We start from the raw sequence: 16,071 nt of genomic DNA on the forward strand, positions 1-16,071 counted from the left end.
CTAGCTACCAGCAAAAATAACAAGTAATATGTAAGAATTCTAAATGTGCAATGATAAAGGCAGTTTTGAAAATAAAATTTTCTCCATATTATCTAAGAAATGTTATTTAAACCTGATATATGAAATAAGCACCAATACTTCATTTTTAGCTAAAAAATATAAGAAAAATTACTTTTCTATTACTGTGCTTTCTCAAATTTTTGTACCTTAAATATTTCCTTTAATGTATGTACAAGGCTATTCATGGTATCATGATTATCTTTTTTTTTAAGGAGATATTGAGGATTGAACCCAAGACCTCATACCTGGGAACCAGGCACTCAACCATGGAGTTATACTGCTCCCAGTATCATCATTTTAATAGCAAAAGACTGGAAACAACCTATGGAAGGATGACTGAATAAACTATGGAGCATTATATAAGGAATGAAGATATGTCTTTACAGCTGCAGAATGCTCCTAGGGAATACTATCAAGTAAAAAAAAAAAATGCAAGGTCCAAAAAAGTACATAAAGTACTCTTTATCTATGAAAGGGAGGGTTATACGAATATGTAGGCTTATATTCTTTCATTTTTAAAAAATTTCAAAAAATAAACCAAAAACTATTTTAAAAATAGTTACCTATGAAAGAGGAAAGGAACAGGATATAAAGCATAGAGAGAGAAGCAAGACTTCTCTGAAGTATCTTGTTCTCTAGATGTGACTGTGTAATCATGTAAATGTTTTAGACAATTAAAAAATAAATAAAAGAACTTATCCCTGCCCTCTTTCCTAATTAGGATGTTCTTTAGTCATCTGAGGACACATAGGTACTGTCGGAGGGTGATTACAGCTGGGCTTGCAAATTTTTATTAAGGATTAGATTTGATCTTTACGTTCTTGGGAATCTTTGGTCATATTAACTAGAATGCAGATAACCACTTAGTTATTTTTTTCAAAGTAGATCAAGTAAATATCCCATCCTTTAAAACTAAATAAATACAAAATTATTTCTAAATAATAAATAAATAAAACAAATGAACCTAACTTTGTATTTATTTGATAGTTTATACATACAGAGAGGAATTTCAGGTAACTTTAAAACAGAAAAATTTGACTATATAGCCTTAGTGGAATATTTACCAAAGATAAAAAGTGAAGTACTCTTACATCACATTCATCACAATAATATCAATACTGTTATTCAGAAACCGAACTGTATTTTGAAACTGCACTATAGATAAATGTATACATATGTTCTGGAATAAACCAAATATACAATTACTTTTAATTATGCTAATGAATTAGGGGAAAAAATTCTGTATAAGAGAGATACTAAAATCAAAGAAGGAAAAAACACAAGTGTAGCAGAGTATAATATATTTTCTCTCTTAAGGAAAAAAAAAGATTTCCTAGCTCTGTCCATTGAAAAGATCTAAAAGATATGCCAACCCAGTAGCAATGAATAGTGCTGGTGCCCAAATTATGGTCTCTCCGTTTTATTTCCCTCTAAAAGGAATCAGGACTTTTTTTAACCATGGTCAATGGTTTACATTATGGTTTACATTTTGCACATATACTTTTATAGGTTTTGACAACATTTAAAAAGGCCTGGCACGTGGCCAGTCCAGAGATTCAAGTCTCCTGAGCATACACCAACCCCAGCGCCAACCATCGGTTCAGTAAAAGTAAAAGAAGAGGCATGTGTAGAAAGGTCACATCTAAGTCCAACTCCTTAACACTCAGGAGCACAAATTCCAAAGTAGGGCCCACTGACAAGGCACTGAACTCCAGAGCCATCTACCAGGACCGGAGAACCTGTGTGTCTCCATAGCTCTCAGGAGTATGTAGAATTGTATCTACTTTGGCTGTCTCTGGCATCCTGCATAAGCACGACCCCACTGATGACCTCCCGACTCATTTTGAAGTCTCTTAGCCATGTAAACTCATTTGTCTTTACCATTTCCCCTTTTAGTCAAGGTCTTTTTCTAGTGGCATCACCAGCTGATGATTGGAAGTAATCCCCAGCACAAGGGAGGCTCATCCCCAGGAGTCATAGCCTGCAGCAGTGCTCCAAAATGTATTCACCAATGCAATGAATGTGCTACAATGATGAAAGAGGCTATTGATGTGGGAGGAGTGTGATGATGGGGGGGGGGGTATATGGGAACCTCATATTTTTTAATGTAACATTTTCTGTGATCTATGCATCTTTTAAAAGAGAGAGAGAATTAATAAATAAAACCTAAAAAAAAAAAAAAAAGGCCGGTATCCATTATTGCAAGGGCTCTTTTTGAAATGGCTGACTCTCAGTCTGGAACAGGAAATATACGAAATGAACCTCAAACATCTTGTTGTACCTGAAAGCAAGGATGCCATTGTACTAGGGTTATATCAGAAGGACTTGGAAGCCAACCTGCACGGCTCCCACTAGTCAACAATGGGATAATTTGAGCACCTCTATTTTAATTTACTCTTTCATGTCTTCTCCACCTTTTTTCCCTTCTTCTTGATCTCCTTCCTATCCCACTACTCCCATTTTTGATATCAAACTCCCATACTCTCTAGAAACTCTCAACCCCTTTTCTTCCTGTGTTGCTGACTAGAAGTGCCTCACAATTTTCACTTGGAACTTTGACCAATTCATCAGGTGAAAAGGAAATATTGTCACTTTTTAAGCCTTGGTCCCATTCAGAACTTAGAAATACAAAGCATTCAGAATCCTCCAAACACTTATAGCCTAGAGCTTCCAGTTTTATACCCTCTAGCTACCCTTTCAAAAGCACAGAAACAAAGTGGGCCGCAATCCTAATGAGACTAATGAGACTGAACAGTAGCCAGAAACTTTCTCAGTAAAGGGCTTGATACTAAATATTTTAGGTTTTGGAAACCAACCACATTGAGTATATTAAGTAGGTACTTATTGAAGAGTAAGGAAAATAAATTTCCACAAAATTCAAATTATAATAAAAGTAAGTGAGGCCGGCCCTGCCTCCCAGCTCACCAAAAGCCTCTCTGCTCCATGCCTTCCCATGAAGGTTTCAACAGATCTCACTGAAATGCTATCTTAAATGGAACACACCAAAGAAACTGTGATGTTCATATTTCACAAATTTGCCAGGGACAAAGGCTACTTACTTAACAAAGGAAGACGTGAATGTACTCAAGGAAAGGAGTTGCCTGGATTTTCAGAAAATCAAAAAGACCCTCTAACTTTGTACACAATAATGAAGGATCTAAACTACTGTAGAGATTGTAAAGTGGGCTTCCAAAGCTTCTTTTTGTTAATTACTGGGCTCACCATTGCATGCAATGACCATTTTGTATTATACATGAAGCCCAAGGAAAAGAAGTAGGCATATTTGTGGAATTACCCCAACCCTCAAGTTATCCCAAAGGTTGCTTAAGAAATCTGCCCCACAGCTTCCCCCTGCATAAGCAGATGCCAGCCCTTAGGAAATGTACAAATAAAAATCAACTCCTACTTTACAAGCAGAGAATGGAAAGTCAATTAAGGTTCAGATAAGCTTTAGGTATTTATATTGTTTGCACTTCCTGCCCTCTTTAAATACTTTTTTAATTACAATAAAAAGTGAGGGAAGCAGAGGAGGCTCAACTGATAAGAGTGTCCGCCTACCATATGGAGGGTCCAGGGTTCCATACCCAAGGCCTCCTAACCCTTGTGGTGAGCTGGCCTATGTGCAGTGCTGCCACACACAGTGCTGCCACGCGCAATGAGTGCCATGCCACGCAGGGGTGTCCACCATGAAGGGGTGCCCCATGGGCAAGGAGTGCACCCTTTAGGAGAGCCACCCTGTGTGAAAAAAAGCCCAGTCCACCCAGGAGTGACACTACATACACGGAGAGCTGATGCAGCAAGATGACACAGTGAAGAGACACAGATTCCCGGTGCCACTGACAAGAATGCAAGCAGACGCCTAACAACACACAGCGAATGCACACAGAGAGCAGACAACAGGGGGAAGGGGAACAAAATAAATAAAATATATCTTTAAAAAAAATAAAAAGTGAGTGGAAGTTTTCATAATACAGTATACTAATGAAAAAATTGGAACTCTTGTAGGGAGAGGAGATAGACAACATTTTGCCTAATTAAGATAAACAGTTCAAAAAATGTTGCTGGAAATGTAATTAAAGTTTTGAAAACATATCTTCTTTTAACTTTTAACAACATGGGACGCATATAAGAATTACTTGAGCCAAAGAGCATTAGTTATTGTCAAAAATTACTTTATTGCTGAATAAGTTTCACATGTAAGTACTTTTTTGCCTTGTAAATTTTAAATTAAATTCATTAAGAAACATTTTCAAGTCCATAGCAAAAGTTAATTCCCAAAGCTATTCAGTATCGTTTAATAATGGTTGATGGTCAGTGTCCTTGTTTAGAAAAATATCAATCCTAGTCCTAAGCTAAAAAAATTGCAAAAGAACATCATTACCACTGCTAAACTATTGTGGTAGGGCAAGTGAGGATATTGTTTCTATTTCTGACAAAAATTCACGGAACTGTGACAATGGTTAAGTCCATGAGAGTGAATGAAGTTCACGGTTAATGCCACTGGGTCAATAACACATGACAGATTTAAGTATTTCCTACAAAGTATCTGCTAATGAATAATACAATAAGTACCCATAGACTTTAAATACCTTACACTTTCACAAGCTTTGTAAATTTGCCCAACTAAGCCTTTTCTATTCCAAGAATGTTTTTACCAATTATCAGTTGTAACACATCTTAACAGCTTCCACCTCAGGTTTATTGAATTAGTATTTTTTCGACTTCTTTAAAATACCCTTGTCTACAGTTGCTCCATGCAGACTATTCAGAGAGAGAATTCTTCAGTCCCTTCAAACTCAGCACTGACATCTCAAAGTACAATTGAGCAGTATCAGTAACATCTGTCAAGTCATCAAGAGCCAAGAAAAACCATTCAAAATCATTTGCCTTATTTTTTTAATTGCCCTTTGATGTTCCTCCCAATATTCTCAACTCTCTGGGCAACTATTACTGCCTAAATACTACTAGTTAAAGAAACATTTCTTTAGCTGCATTAATCAAACATTATTTAATTAACAACAATGGAAAATAGCTTTCCTTGCATGCTTAATAAGCTAAAACTATAACTAGTTTTTGTCTCATTTTCACTTATTTTTTGAAGATTCTGCTGTGAAGAAAAGAGACATTCTATTTTCTCATTTTTCTGACCACTGTTTCATCTAGTAATGTCAACATGTATTCTTTTAGTTGAACTAGTGTCACTGCATAATAAACACAGTGCTTTAACATCTAATTCTATAATAAAATAATCCATGCTCAAATGGGCCTTAAAAGCATGACACTAGAAGTCTACCTTACTTTTTTTACATGATGGATATGCACTGATATTAAAAAATAAAACGTCACTTATAATACATATGACACTTGAAATGCTGCTGATTTTTGTCTTTATTCTTTTAACGTTACATTAAAAAAATATGAGGTCCCCTTATACCCCCCACCCCCCTCACCCCACTCCTCCCCCCATAACAACAACCTCCTCCATCATCATGAGACATTCATTGCACTTGGTGAATACATCTCTGAGCACTGCTGCACCTCATGGTCAGTGGTCCACACCACAGCCCACTCTCTCCCACAGTCCATCCAGTGGGCCATGGGAGGACATACAATGTCCGGTAACTGTCCCTGCAGTACCACCCAGAACAACTCCAACCCCTGAAAATGCCCCGACATCACATCTCTTCCTCCCACTCCCTACCCCCAGCAGCCACCATGGCCACTTTCTCCACATCAATGCCACATTTTCTTCCATTACTAATCACAATAGTTCATGAATAGAATATCAGCAAGTCCACTCTAATCCATACTCTATTCCTCCATCTTGTGGACCTTAGAATGGTTGTGTCCACTCCACATCTATATCAAGCAGGGGCTTAGATTCCACATGGATGCTGGATGCAATTCTCCTGCTTTCAGTTGTAGGCACTCTTGGCTCCCTGGTGTGGTGGTTGACCTTCACCTCCATGTTAGCTGAGTGGGGTAAGTCCAATAAACCAGAGTATAGGGGTTGCAAGTCTGTTGAGGCTCAGGGCCTGGCTATCACATGGTCAGTCCAGAGATTCAGGTCCCTGGGTATACATTAAATAAACCCCAGCACCAACTACAGTTCTGGTAAAAGTTAACAGGAGAGACTTGTGGACAAAGATCACATCTGAGTCCAGCTCCATCACACAGAAACACAAACTCCAAAGTAGGGCCAACTGACATGGCACTGAACTCCATTTGCCATGACCATAGAACCTGTGAGTCTCTGTAGCCCTCAGAAGAACCAATACCTGGGGTTGTATTTACTTTATCTGTCTCTGGAACTCTGCTCAGGTGTGCATAAGGGCAATTCCTCTGATAACCTCCCGGCTCTGTTTGGAGACTCAAAGCCATATAGACTCATTTGTCCTTTCCATTTCTCCCTTTTATTCAAGTCAAAAAGCATTTTTAACTCCTGGTATTATATGTAGATTGAGATATTCTGCTGGTCCTAGGTGACCCTTTTATTCAAGGTCATTTTCTAGTTACATCATCAGCTGGTGCTTGGTAGTAATCCCTCCGCGCCAGGAAGGCTCATCCCCCAGAGTCATGTCCCACGCTGCGGGGGAAAGCAACACATTTACATGCTGAGTTTGGCTTCAAGACTAACCAAATTTAAGCAACACAGAGGCTCTCAGGAGGTAACTCTTAGGCACCCTGCAGCTCTAGGCCTTGTTCTTATTTCAGGTGCACAGGCTCACAAGCATAGTCATTAGTAACAAGGGCTCACTGTTGGACCTTCTTTTTTGGTCTTTGCCGTTGCACTTGGGGGACTGTTGCTGTTCCTTTAGGGACTGTGATAGAGCTCCCCTGGCTAGGAACTCAGCACTCCCTCAGTTGTTATTTTTAATTGTAACCACTATGAAAATATCCAAACATTTTTATGTACCCTGGATATATGCCCTGTAGAACTCCCTGCCAACCATGTGTCCCCTGTCAATATTTTCCCACACAGGATTCCTCCCCTGCCATTGTTGAACCTCTCTGTGATCCAAAACTTCTTCAAAAGTGAAGCCCAATATATTGCCAGGTTCCATTAATAGTAAAATGGAATATAGTGATGAGTTTAAAGGTTAGATATAGAATACATATTAATTTAGAAAAATTAAGGTAAAAATAAATTGGGGTATCACAAAATTTAAAAATGCAAAAGCTTTGTTTTTGATGTTTTGCCTTCCATTCCTGCAATAAGTGTTGCCCTGTACGCAAATTGGCAAGGCAACTACTTCCATCTTTTCCTCAGTGTCTATGTCCTACCTTTTCTTTTCTTTCCTAATTATTAAGATTATCTTCACAAAAGTTTTAGATCACAGTAATTCATATATACAAATACAGTACTCCCACATATCCAACATAAAACCCTTTTCCCTCCCACAGCAATAATCTTTTTACATGTTCATACTATATTTACTGAAACTGATGTACAGATATTGAGACAATAGCTTTCAAACAAGGTAACATTTGGGCTTACACTGTGGTTTATATTTTAGACTATACAATTTCTAAATTTTTAGTTATCTTATGTTTTACATTATGATTTACATTTTAGCCTATCAGCCCCTATATATTTTTGGTGTAATTTAACATGTCTTATATCCATCCTTGCATAATCTTGTGGAACACTTCTATTGCCCACACAGTTACATTGTTTCCATCTATTCAATACCTCTTTCCTCCTCCCTTTAGGGCCCACAGTGACAGTCAATCTTCATGCCTTGAAGGGCTATGTTCAGAGATATCTGCAACAGTGCTGAGGGCTTGACATGCTCAACTGCCCTAATGCACTGGGAGCCACTATTTCTCTCGAGAGATACAATTCCCTCTATTTGAGAACATCAGTCCTGTTGAGTTTTAACTGTGTTACTACAATTTGTAAAGCACTGAGCAGTTGTGAAAAGAGATGAGATCACTACATACGGTCTCAGTCAGAGCTACTCAACTCTGCTGTAGATAGCATGAAAGTATTCAAAGACAACATTAAAGAAATAATTATGGCAGTGTTCCAACAAAATTTTATATAGGGACACTGAAATGTTCCTAAACATTTTCTTCCATTCTCTCTTCATATTTTGTTTTATCATCCCTCCTTTTAGTAGGGAAATTTCAAATATATTCATTTCTTGGAGGAAGACACATACTTGGTAAATCAATCAGCAGCAGCAGGTGACTCACTTTCTTTGCAAGAATTAAAGCAATACAAGAATACCCTAGACTTTCAACCAAGGAGCAACTGGGAGGATCATTAAGACGGGCGACTGTAGGCAGTGGATATCAAAATTTTCTAAAGCAGCTAACCACCATGATAATATGAACTAATTTAAAAAAAAAAAAATCCTGATCTTTTATATGTGTGTGTGTGTGTGTGTATAAAGATTTACAAATGAAATGCTACAATGTCTGGGTTTAGCTTTAACAATAACCCAGTAAAATGGAGATCAGTGAGGGAGATACAGATGAAACAAGATTGCTCATGTGTTCATAACACTGGTAGTAAAGTTGAACGATGGCTACAGAAAAGTTATTACACTTTCTTCTCTATTTCTGCATATACATGAAATTACTAAATGGGGGGAAAATCAGAACAAAATTAGAAGACATCATGGAATAAAATCTATAGAATAAAACCAAGTATTAATATCCACAAAAACTAATCAGATTAATTTTAAAAAGATATATAATCTAACAGAAGTGTGAGCAAAGGATATAAAAATTATTACAGAAGACGGAATAAAAAAACTAATAAACATATTAAAAATAATCATATTGTGGTGAGTTGGTGTATGGGAATCTTGTACTTTATGCATGATTGCTCTGTAAACCCACAATTTCTCTAATAAAGAAAAAAAAGTAAGGTTAAAAAAAAGAATTAGCCTCAACAGTAATCAGAGAAATTCAAAATTAAATAAGGTATCACCTTTGTCTATTAAATATACACAAAAAAATAAAACACTGTCAATAGTGTTGCCAAGAGTAGGAAGAATCAGAAGGTCTCATACACATGGGGGTAAATGTGAATTGGTCCTATATTCCCTTTGGAATATAATTCTTAAGGATCTATAAATTTTTTAAATATTCCAATCATTTGACCCTGAAGTTCTACTAACAATCTAACGTACATTAATATTCACAGAAATAATCTCATGTGTAAAAACAAAAAGCATGAAGATATTCACTAAAGTATTTTTATAATAAATACTTATTTTTTTAATAATATTTTTATAATAAATAAATAAATGGAGAACATAAATTATTCTTTATCTATACAAGGCAGTACGATATAGCTGTTAAAAATAATGAGGTGCAGTAGATCTATAAATGGAAATATGGAAAGATGTCTATGATCACACTATTATGTATAAAAGCAAGACACAAACAATATATATGTCACTCCATTCATGTTTAAATTTTAAAATGTGTATATACTAATTTGAAATACATTAAAAATGGTCTGGAAGGATACACACCAAACTGTCAACAATAGTTATCTCTGAAGAGAATGAGATGGTATTAGAGGAAATGAAAAGAAGCTTTTTATTCTATATAATCCATTTATTCTTTTTTTTTTAATCGCAGGCATCTGTCACTTTTGTCATTGACGTCGAGTTGTCCTGGATAGTGCTTCACGGACAATTACGGGACATTATAGATGCCCCCAGGGCCCACTGGATGGAACATGAGAGAGTCTGGGCTATGATGTGGACCATTGACTATGGGGTGCAGTGATGCTCAGAGATGAACTTACCAGGTGCAATGGATGTGTCATGATGATGGGAGAGAGTGTTGCTGTGGGGGGAGTGGGGGGCGGGGGCGGTGGGGTTGAATGGGACCTCATATTTTTCATAATGTAATTTAAAAAAAAATAATTAAAAAAATAAATAAATAAATAAAAATAAAAATAAAAAAAATAAAGTTTAAAAATAGAAAAAAAAAAGTGACATACATAATCTTTAAAAAGACTATGTAAAAGATCTACCATTATTCTAAAACTAAACGCTGTAAAGATGGCTTTGTCACTTAGCCACTAGACCAGAGGTTCTTAACGAGGGGTCCGAGAGCTTAAACTGAAATTCAAAAAAACATTTTTCTTGTGGGGACGACTTGGTGCAGTTGTGACATATTTATTAAATAATACACAGTATAGTGTGGACTTAGTAAGGGTCTGTGGTTTTCACCTGACTGGCAAAGGGGTCTGTGGACTGCTAAATTCCCTGAGTCTTATTTGTACCTAAATCCCAAGCACCAAGCACAGCTTCTGACTCACGATAAGTGTTTGATAAATTTCTGCTAAATGAATTAAATGGAAATGTAGCTGAATTAACAGACCTTTCTCTAAGAAAGCATTCTATCACTCTTAGAGTAAGTACAATTTTGAAATAAGACCATAAGTTTGAATTTTCAAATGTCTCAAGGAAACCATAAACTGCTTCTTTTCCTCTCATCAGCTTTAAAAATTGAGGAGAAAACAAAAAAATAGATTCCATTTTATGTAAAACAATAGAATCCCAAAATGGAAACTGGTATTTGCTGGAAACAAAAGAGTCAAAGGAAAGAAGTGTGTAAGCACTAGTAAATACATACTTATTATAGGCACAGTTCTTATATCTACAAGTTATTTTTCAATTAACTCAGCTTTAAATTAAATATACTTACTTTCTCTGTATTCTATTTCTGCTTCCTTTCGCAGCTTTTTCTCTCTCGCAAGAGCTTCAGGGCTTCCCCATACTTCCAAAGATCTGTGCATATACACATGGTCACCAATGAACAATTCTAATAACTTTACTATAAACATATTTAAACCTCAATTAACTCTTTGATAGATTAAGTCACCTTTAACAATGAGCTTTAAAATTCAATAACTATATGATAGTTTTAAAACAAGGCATAAAGTCCTTTAGGAAAAACATAAAGGTCTTAGAAACTTTTCTAAATGTAAGTTCAATGACAAATTTTCTTATAAATTATGACACATTTTCAATTAATTAATACATACCAATAACTTCCAGATAAACAAATTTGTCAGTACAAAAATATCTGCAGGACAGTTACAGAAATAATTATAAAAATAATACAAACCCCACAGAGAACACTAACATATCCCTACTCTGTTCCAGTAACGCAGATCCACCAACTTTACAATTTTGCCACATTTGCCATATTATTCTATGTATCTACCCATCCATCACTCCATTTTCTGAACACTTAAGTGTAGTTGTATATGCCACTCTCCTTGAACACTTAATAGTGCCATATACACTTCCTAAGAACAAGAATATTCACTGATGTGACCACCTTAAGTGTTATCAAGTTCAAAATACTTAATACTGACATAAAGCTTATAGTTTATATTCCAATTTTTTCATGTCTCAATAAAATACTGTTTTTAAAATGTGCCATTTTAAAAATTCTGAACCTACCCATCTAAAATGAGTCTTTATTAATCCAAAATTTGGTTTTTAGGTTCATTCTAAAAGAACTATGTTCTTACTTTGCCTCCACATCTGATCTCAAGTATACAGTAAAGGACTCAGTATCTTCATGGGGACTTCGCCGTCGGATTTTACGAAGTTGTTCTAGATCACTGCAGAAAGAAATATGTTGAATTTATTCAGATAAGGTTTATGAAGCTTAAAATCTCAGAAGAATTACTGGCAGGAAAAAAATGTATACTGATTCTCTTAACAGAATACAGATTTGTATAACTTTTCGAGATAAGTTTAAAGATAGCATTTTATACACAAAAATTGGCCTAGAGGCAGTGAAAAAAAAAATCAATAAAGATACCATAACATAATATGCAGAGATTAAATTTCCTCATTACTGCTTTTATTTCATCTGCTATGGGTATACTAGCGCATTTTCTTAAGGAGGTACTGGGGAAAGGAGGCACTCAACTACTGAGCTACATCCACTCCCCAATGAGAGTTGACTTTTCCATTTGTTTGTTTTGTTTTTTAGGAGGTACCAGGATCAAACCCTTGTACATGGGAAGCAAGCACTCAACAATTTGAGCTACATCTACTCCGCATTATAGCATTTTTGATGTTTGGAAAAGAAAGTGAAGAGTGTAAACAACCTAGATTCATCAGCGCATCATTCATTTACGAATTTAAATGAAAAATTACAGTCATACCTGGTTTACATCCAGATTAATACAAGTGGTAATTCCCATTGAAAGGGGGATATGTCAATTCCATGCAATTTAATTTTCCTTTTAAATTCTGAAAGGTTTATATATTCATCATGTGACTGCTAAATAGTCATTCCATATTTAACTCACCATTGGTCTTCCTAAGGAAACTTTGTAACAACAATGAAAAAGCCTATAAATATAAATATGTTGACTATGGAATTTATTAAGTTTTAGGTATTTAACATGGATTTAAAAAAAAACAACTATCACAGGTTAGTAAAAATGTCTGGCCCAGACAACAAAAGGAGTATTAGTTATTTGTAGTTTCCTCTCAGTCACCGACTCACTAAATGGGCTGGTTAAGTTACTAACATCTTCTACGTTTCCTGGCCTATAACATGGAGACAGGAGTACCCAATCCTTGTAATTCACAGAATTTATGTGAACTAAATAAAATACACCATGTAAAACAGATTTGAATAGATTATACTTAGCATCAACAGGCTGTTGTTTTAGTAGTAATGAAGACTATAAAAAATGATTACAGGACAACCAGCAAGATGGCAGCAGATAAAGGAGCTCCTAGAATCAGTTCCTCCTACAGGGTAGTTAGTAAACACCAAGAGCTATCTGGAACTAGCTGAAGCACCTGTTTGGGGGCTCCAGGAGACCAGAAGAGCATCCTGAAATATCCCTGAAGGAATGGAAGGAGAAGACTGCCCATCTGCAGAGAAGATTCAAAAGTAGAGTGCTCCACACCAGAGGCCAGTGCCCATCCTCCACTTGAGGCACAAGCTACCTCAGGAGCTATTCCACTGCTGGAATTGAAAGTTCCACTTCCCAAAAACGGGGGAGGAAGAGACAGTTGGGCACCAACTTTAGCTACTGATGAGTAAATTCAGTGGGCTAAAGTACAATCCTAAGAACAGTCAAAGTTTGAACCTGGCCAAGTCAGAAAGAGGCCAGTAGCCGCCATCTTAACCATATGCCTGGTGTGAGGGGGAACGGGGCAGACTGAAAATCATAGTGCTGGTAGGGACTGGCTTCTTTCTATCTGGATCAGACTGCAGCTCTAGTCTAAGTCCCAACCCTACCTCCGGCAGGGAGGAAGCCTGGGGGACCTACACCAGGCTCTTGGGGAAATTACTGGTCAAGCCACGGAGGCTGGTGATTATCCTTCTTTGGCAGAGCAAGCCACCCTAGGAGCTATCTGTGGCTGGAACTGGAAGTTCCATTTCCCAAAAAGAGGGGAGAAGGAGATAGTTAGGCACCGATTTTGGCTACTGATTAGCAGACTCAGTTGGCTAAGGTATAACCCTAAGAACAGCGAGGGTGTGATTTGGTCCAAGTTGGAAAGGGGCCGGTGGCTACCATTTTGACTCTGCCCCCAGCATGTGCGGATGCCCAAATGACTGAAAATAACAATGATCTTAGGAACCAGTTTCTTTTGCCCAGATCAGCCTGCAGCCCTAGGCTAAGCTTCAGCCCCACCTCTGGCAGGAAGGAGCCGGCAGACCCTGCACCAGCTTATCCAGGTAAGTGCAGGTACATTTGACTGGACAGAGTTGGAAATCTACTGGGGCACCTGTGTTCATTTTGGACACACACAGCATAGATTGCTGCCCACACCTATAGGCTCCATCCCCACCCGAGGTAGGGGAGATAGGTGTGTGAAGCTTCATCAATCTCTCTGGGCAACTATAGTCCAGGCCTGCACAATGAGGATTACTATACATGGCTGTGACTCTGGCCCTACCCCTGGCAAAGGAGAAAGTTGGGAGAAGCTTCATCTCTTCCTGGAGCAATGAGGGCAGTTTCAGCCTCCACAGTTGATAGCACCAACTACATCCTTGGCTCCTACTGCACAACCAACAAGGGAGAAAGGGCAGGGATCCCTAAACTAAAGAGAAAAACTGCACCCATAATAAACACTATAGTAAGCCAGATGCAAAGACAGGAACAAAAAAATTATAATCCACACCAAGAAACAGGAAGATATGGCCCAGTTAAAGGAATAAGATAAGCCTCCAGATGACATAAAGGAGTTGAGATAACTAATCATAGATGTTCAAACAAATCTCCTTAATAAATTCAATGAGATGGCTAAAGAGATTAAGGATATTCAGATGACACTGGATAAGCACAAAGAAGAATTTGAAAGCATATATAGAAAAATAGCAGATCTTATGGGAATGAAAGGTGCAATCAATGAAATTTAAAAACACTGGAATCATATAATAGCAGATTTGAGGAGGCAGAAAAAAGGATTGGTTAGCTTGAAGAAATAGCCTCTGAAAGTGAACATACAAAAGAACAGATGAAGAAAAGAATGGAAAAAATTGAACAAGGTCTCAGGGAACTAAATGACAGCAAAAGCAAAAGCAAACATACGTGTCATGGGTGTCCCAGAAGGAGAAGAGAAGGGAAAAGAGGCAGAAGGAATATCTGAAGAAATAATGGTAGAAAATTTCCCCACCCTATTGAAGGACATAGACATCCCTGTCCAAGAAGCACAATGTACTCCCATCCAAAAAAATCCAAATAGACTAACTCCAAGACACATACTCATCCAGAATGTCAAATGCCAAAGACAAAGAGAGAATTCTGAGAGCGGCAAGAGAAAAGCAATGCATAACATATAAGGGATATCCAATAAGATTAAGTGCTGATTTCTCACCAGAAACCATGGAGGCAAGAAGACAGTGGTTTGCTATATGTAGCGTTACTGTAAAAGTGTGGAAATGTATAGAATGGATGGTAACACACAGTAACAGCTCATTTATAAATGGGGATGTGACTGAAAATGGTAGTCTAATTATGTAAATACCAATTAGAGAATGCTAGAGAATAATCTAGGAACTGGATAGCACAGTAAACCAAGAGGTGGATGAGAACTGTGGTTGATGGTACAGATGCAAGAGTGTCCTTTGTTAACTAAAGCAAATGTAAATCTCTACTGCAAGGTGTTGGGAATGTGGAGAAGCATGGGAAAAATACAGCTGGAGTGACCTACAGACTGTGATTAGCAGTAATAATATAATTTTCTTGCATCAATGCCAAAGATATACTGTGTTGATAATGGGGCAGTGTGGAAAAGGTGTGCCAAGTATACACTATGGATGTGGTAACAATCAGATGATATTATCTATCTGTAACAAATGGTCCACCACAGTGTGGTGTGTTGATAGACAGGTGTTGTTTAGGAATTCTGTACAGGTGCATAATTGTTTTATAAGTTTACAACTTCTGTCACAAAAAATATATTTAAAAAATAATAATTGGGTGGGTTGGGAGGAAAATACACCAAATAAAGACTATAATTAGTGGTAAGATTTTGACAATATTCTTTCATAATTTGTAACAAACATCCCACGACAATGCAAGGTGTTGGTGGAGGGTTGATGCGTGGGAATCCTGTATGATGATATGCACGTTTGCTTTGTAAGTTCACCACCTTACTATACACTTACTGTTTATGTATGTTCATACACAAATGATATAAAGATAATAATAATAGGGTACGTTGGAGGAAAAATATTTTGGTTATTGGTAATATTTTGACAATGCTCTTTAATCATTAGTTAAAAATGCTTAACAACAATGCAAGGTATTGGTGGTAGAGTGAGTTATGAGAGTCCTGTATGATGTTATATATGTTTGTTTTATAAGTCCACAACTATTACTATACACTTATGGTTCATGTATGTTTATGTACGAGTGATATACTTCAACAAATTTTTTTAAAATTGCAAAAAAAAAAGCATACAGGAATCCTTACTTTTGTTTTTTTTTTTGTACCAATAAGTCTTTTTTTTTTTTTTTTTAAAGATTTATTTTTATTTATTTAATTCCCC

The 16,071-nt window shown here is 36.9% G+C and overlaps 1 protein-coding gene across 2 annotated transcripts in view; it reads right to left on the reverse strand.

Moving 5' to 3' along the window:
- The window catches only part of SLC30A9 (solute carrier family 30 member 9), a 104,092-nt gene that overhangs the window by 48,770 nt on the left and 39,251 nt on the right, over nt 1-16,071 (reverse strand). For both annotated transcript variants that reach the window (XM_004448737.5, XM_012529834.3), the window contains exons 5-6: nt 11,573-11,665; nt 10,738-10,820 (exon numbers count right to left, since the gene is read on the reverse strand). In XM_004448737.5, the coding sequence (XP_004448794.1) occupies nt 10,738-10,820; nt 11,573-11,665 (176 nt within the window). The remainder of the gene's footprint in view (nt 1-10,737; nt 10,821-11,572; nt 11,666-16,071) is intronic.

This window comes from Dasypus novemcinctus, chromosome 1, assembly GCF_030445035.2.
Source record: "Dasypus novemcinctus isolate mDasNov1 chromosome 1, mDasNov1.1.hap2, whole genome shotgun sequence".
Classification (NCBI taxonomy): Eukaryota; Metazoa; Chordata; class Mammalia; order Cingulata; family Dasypodidae; genus Dasypus; species Dasypus novemcinctus.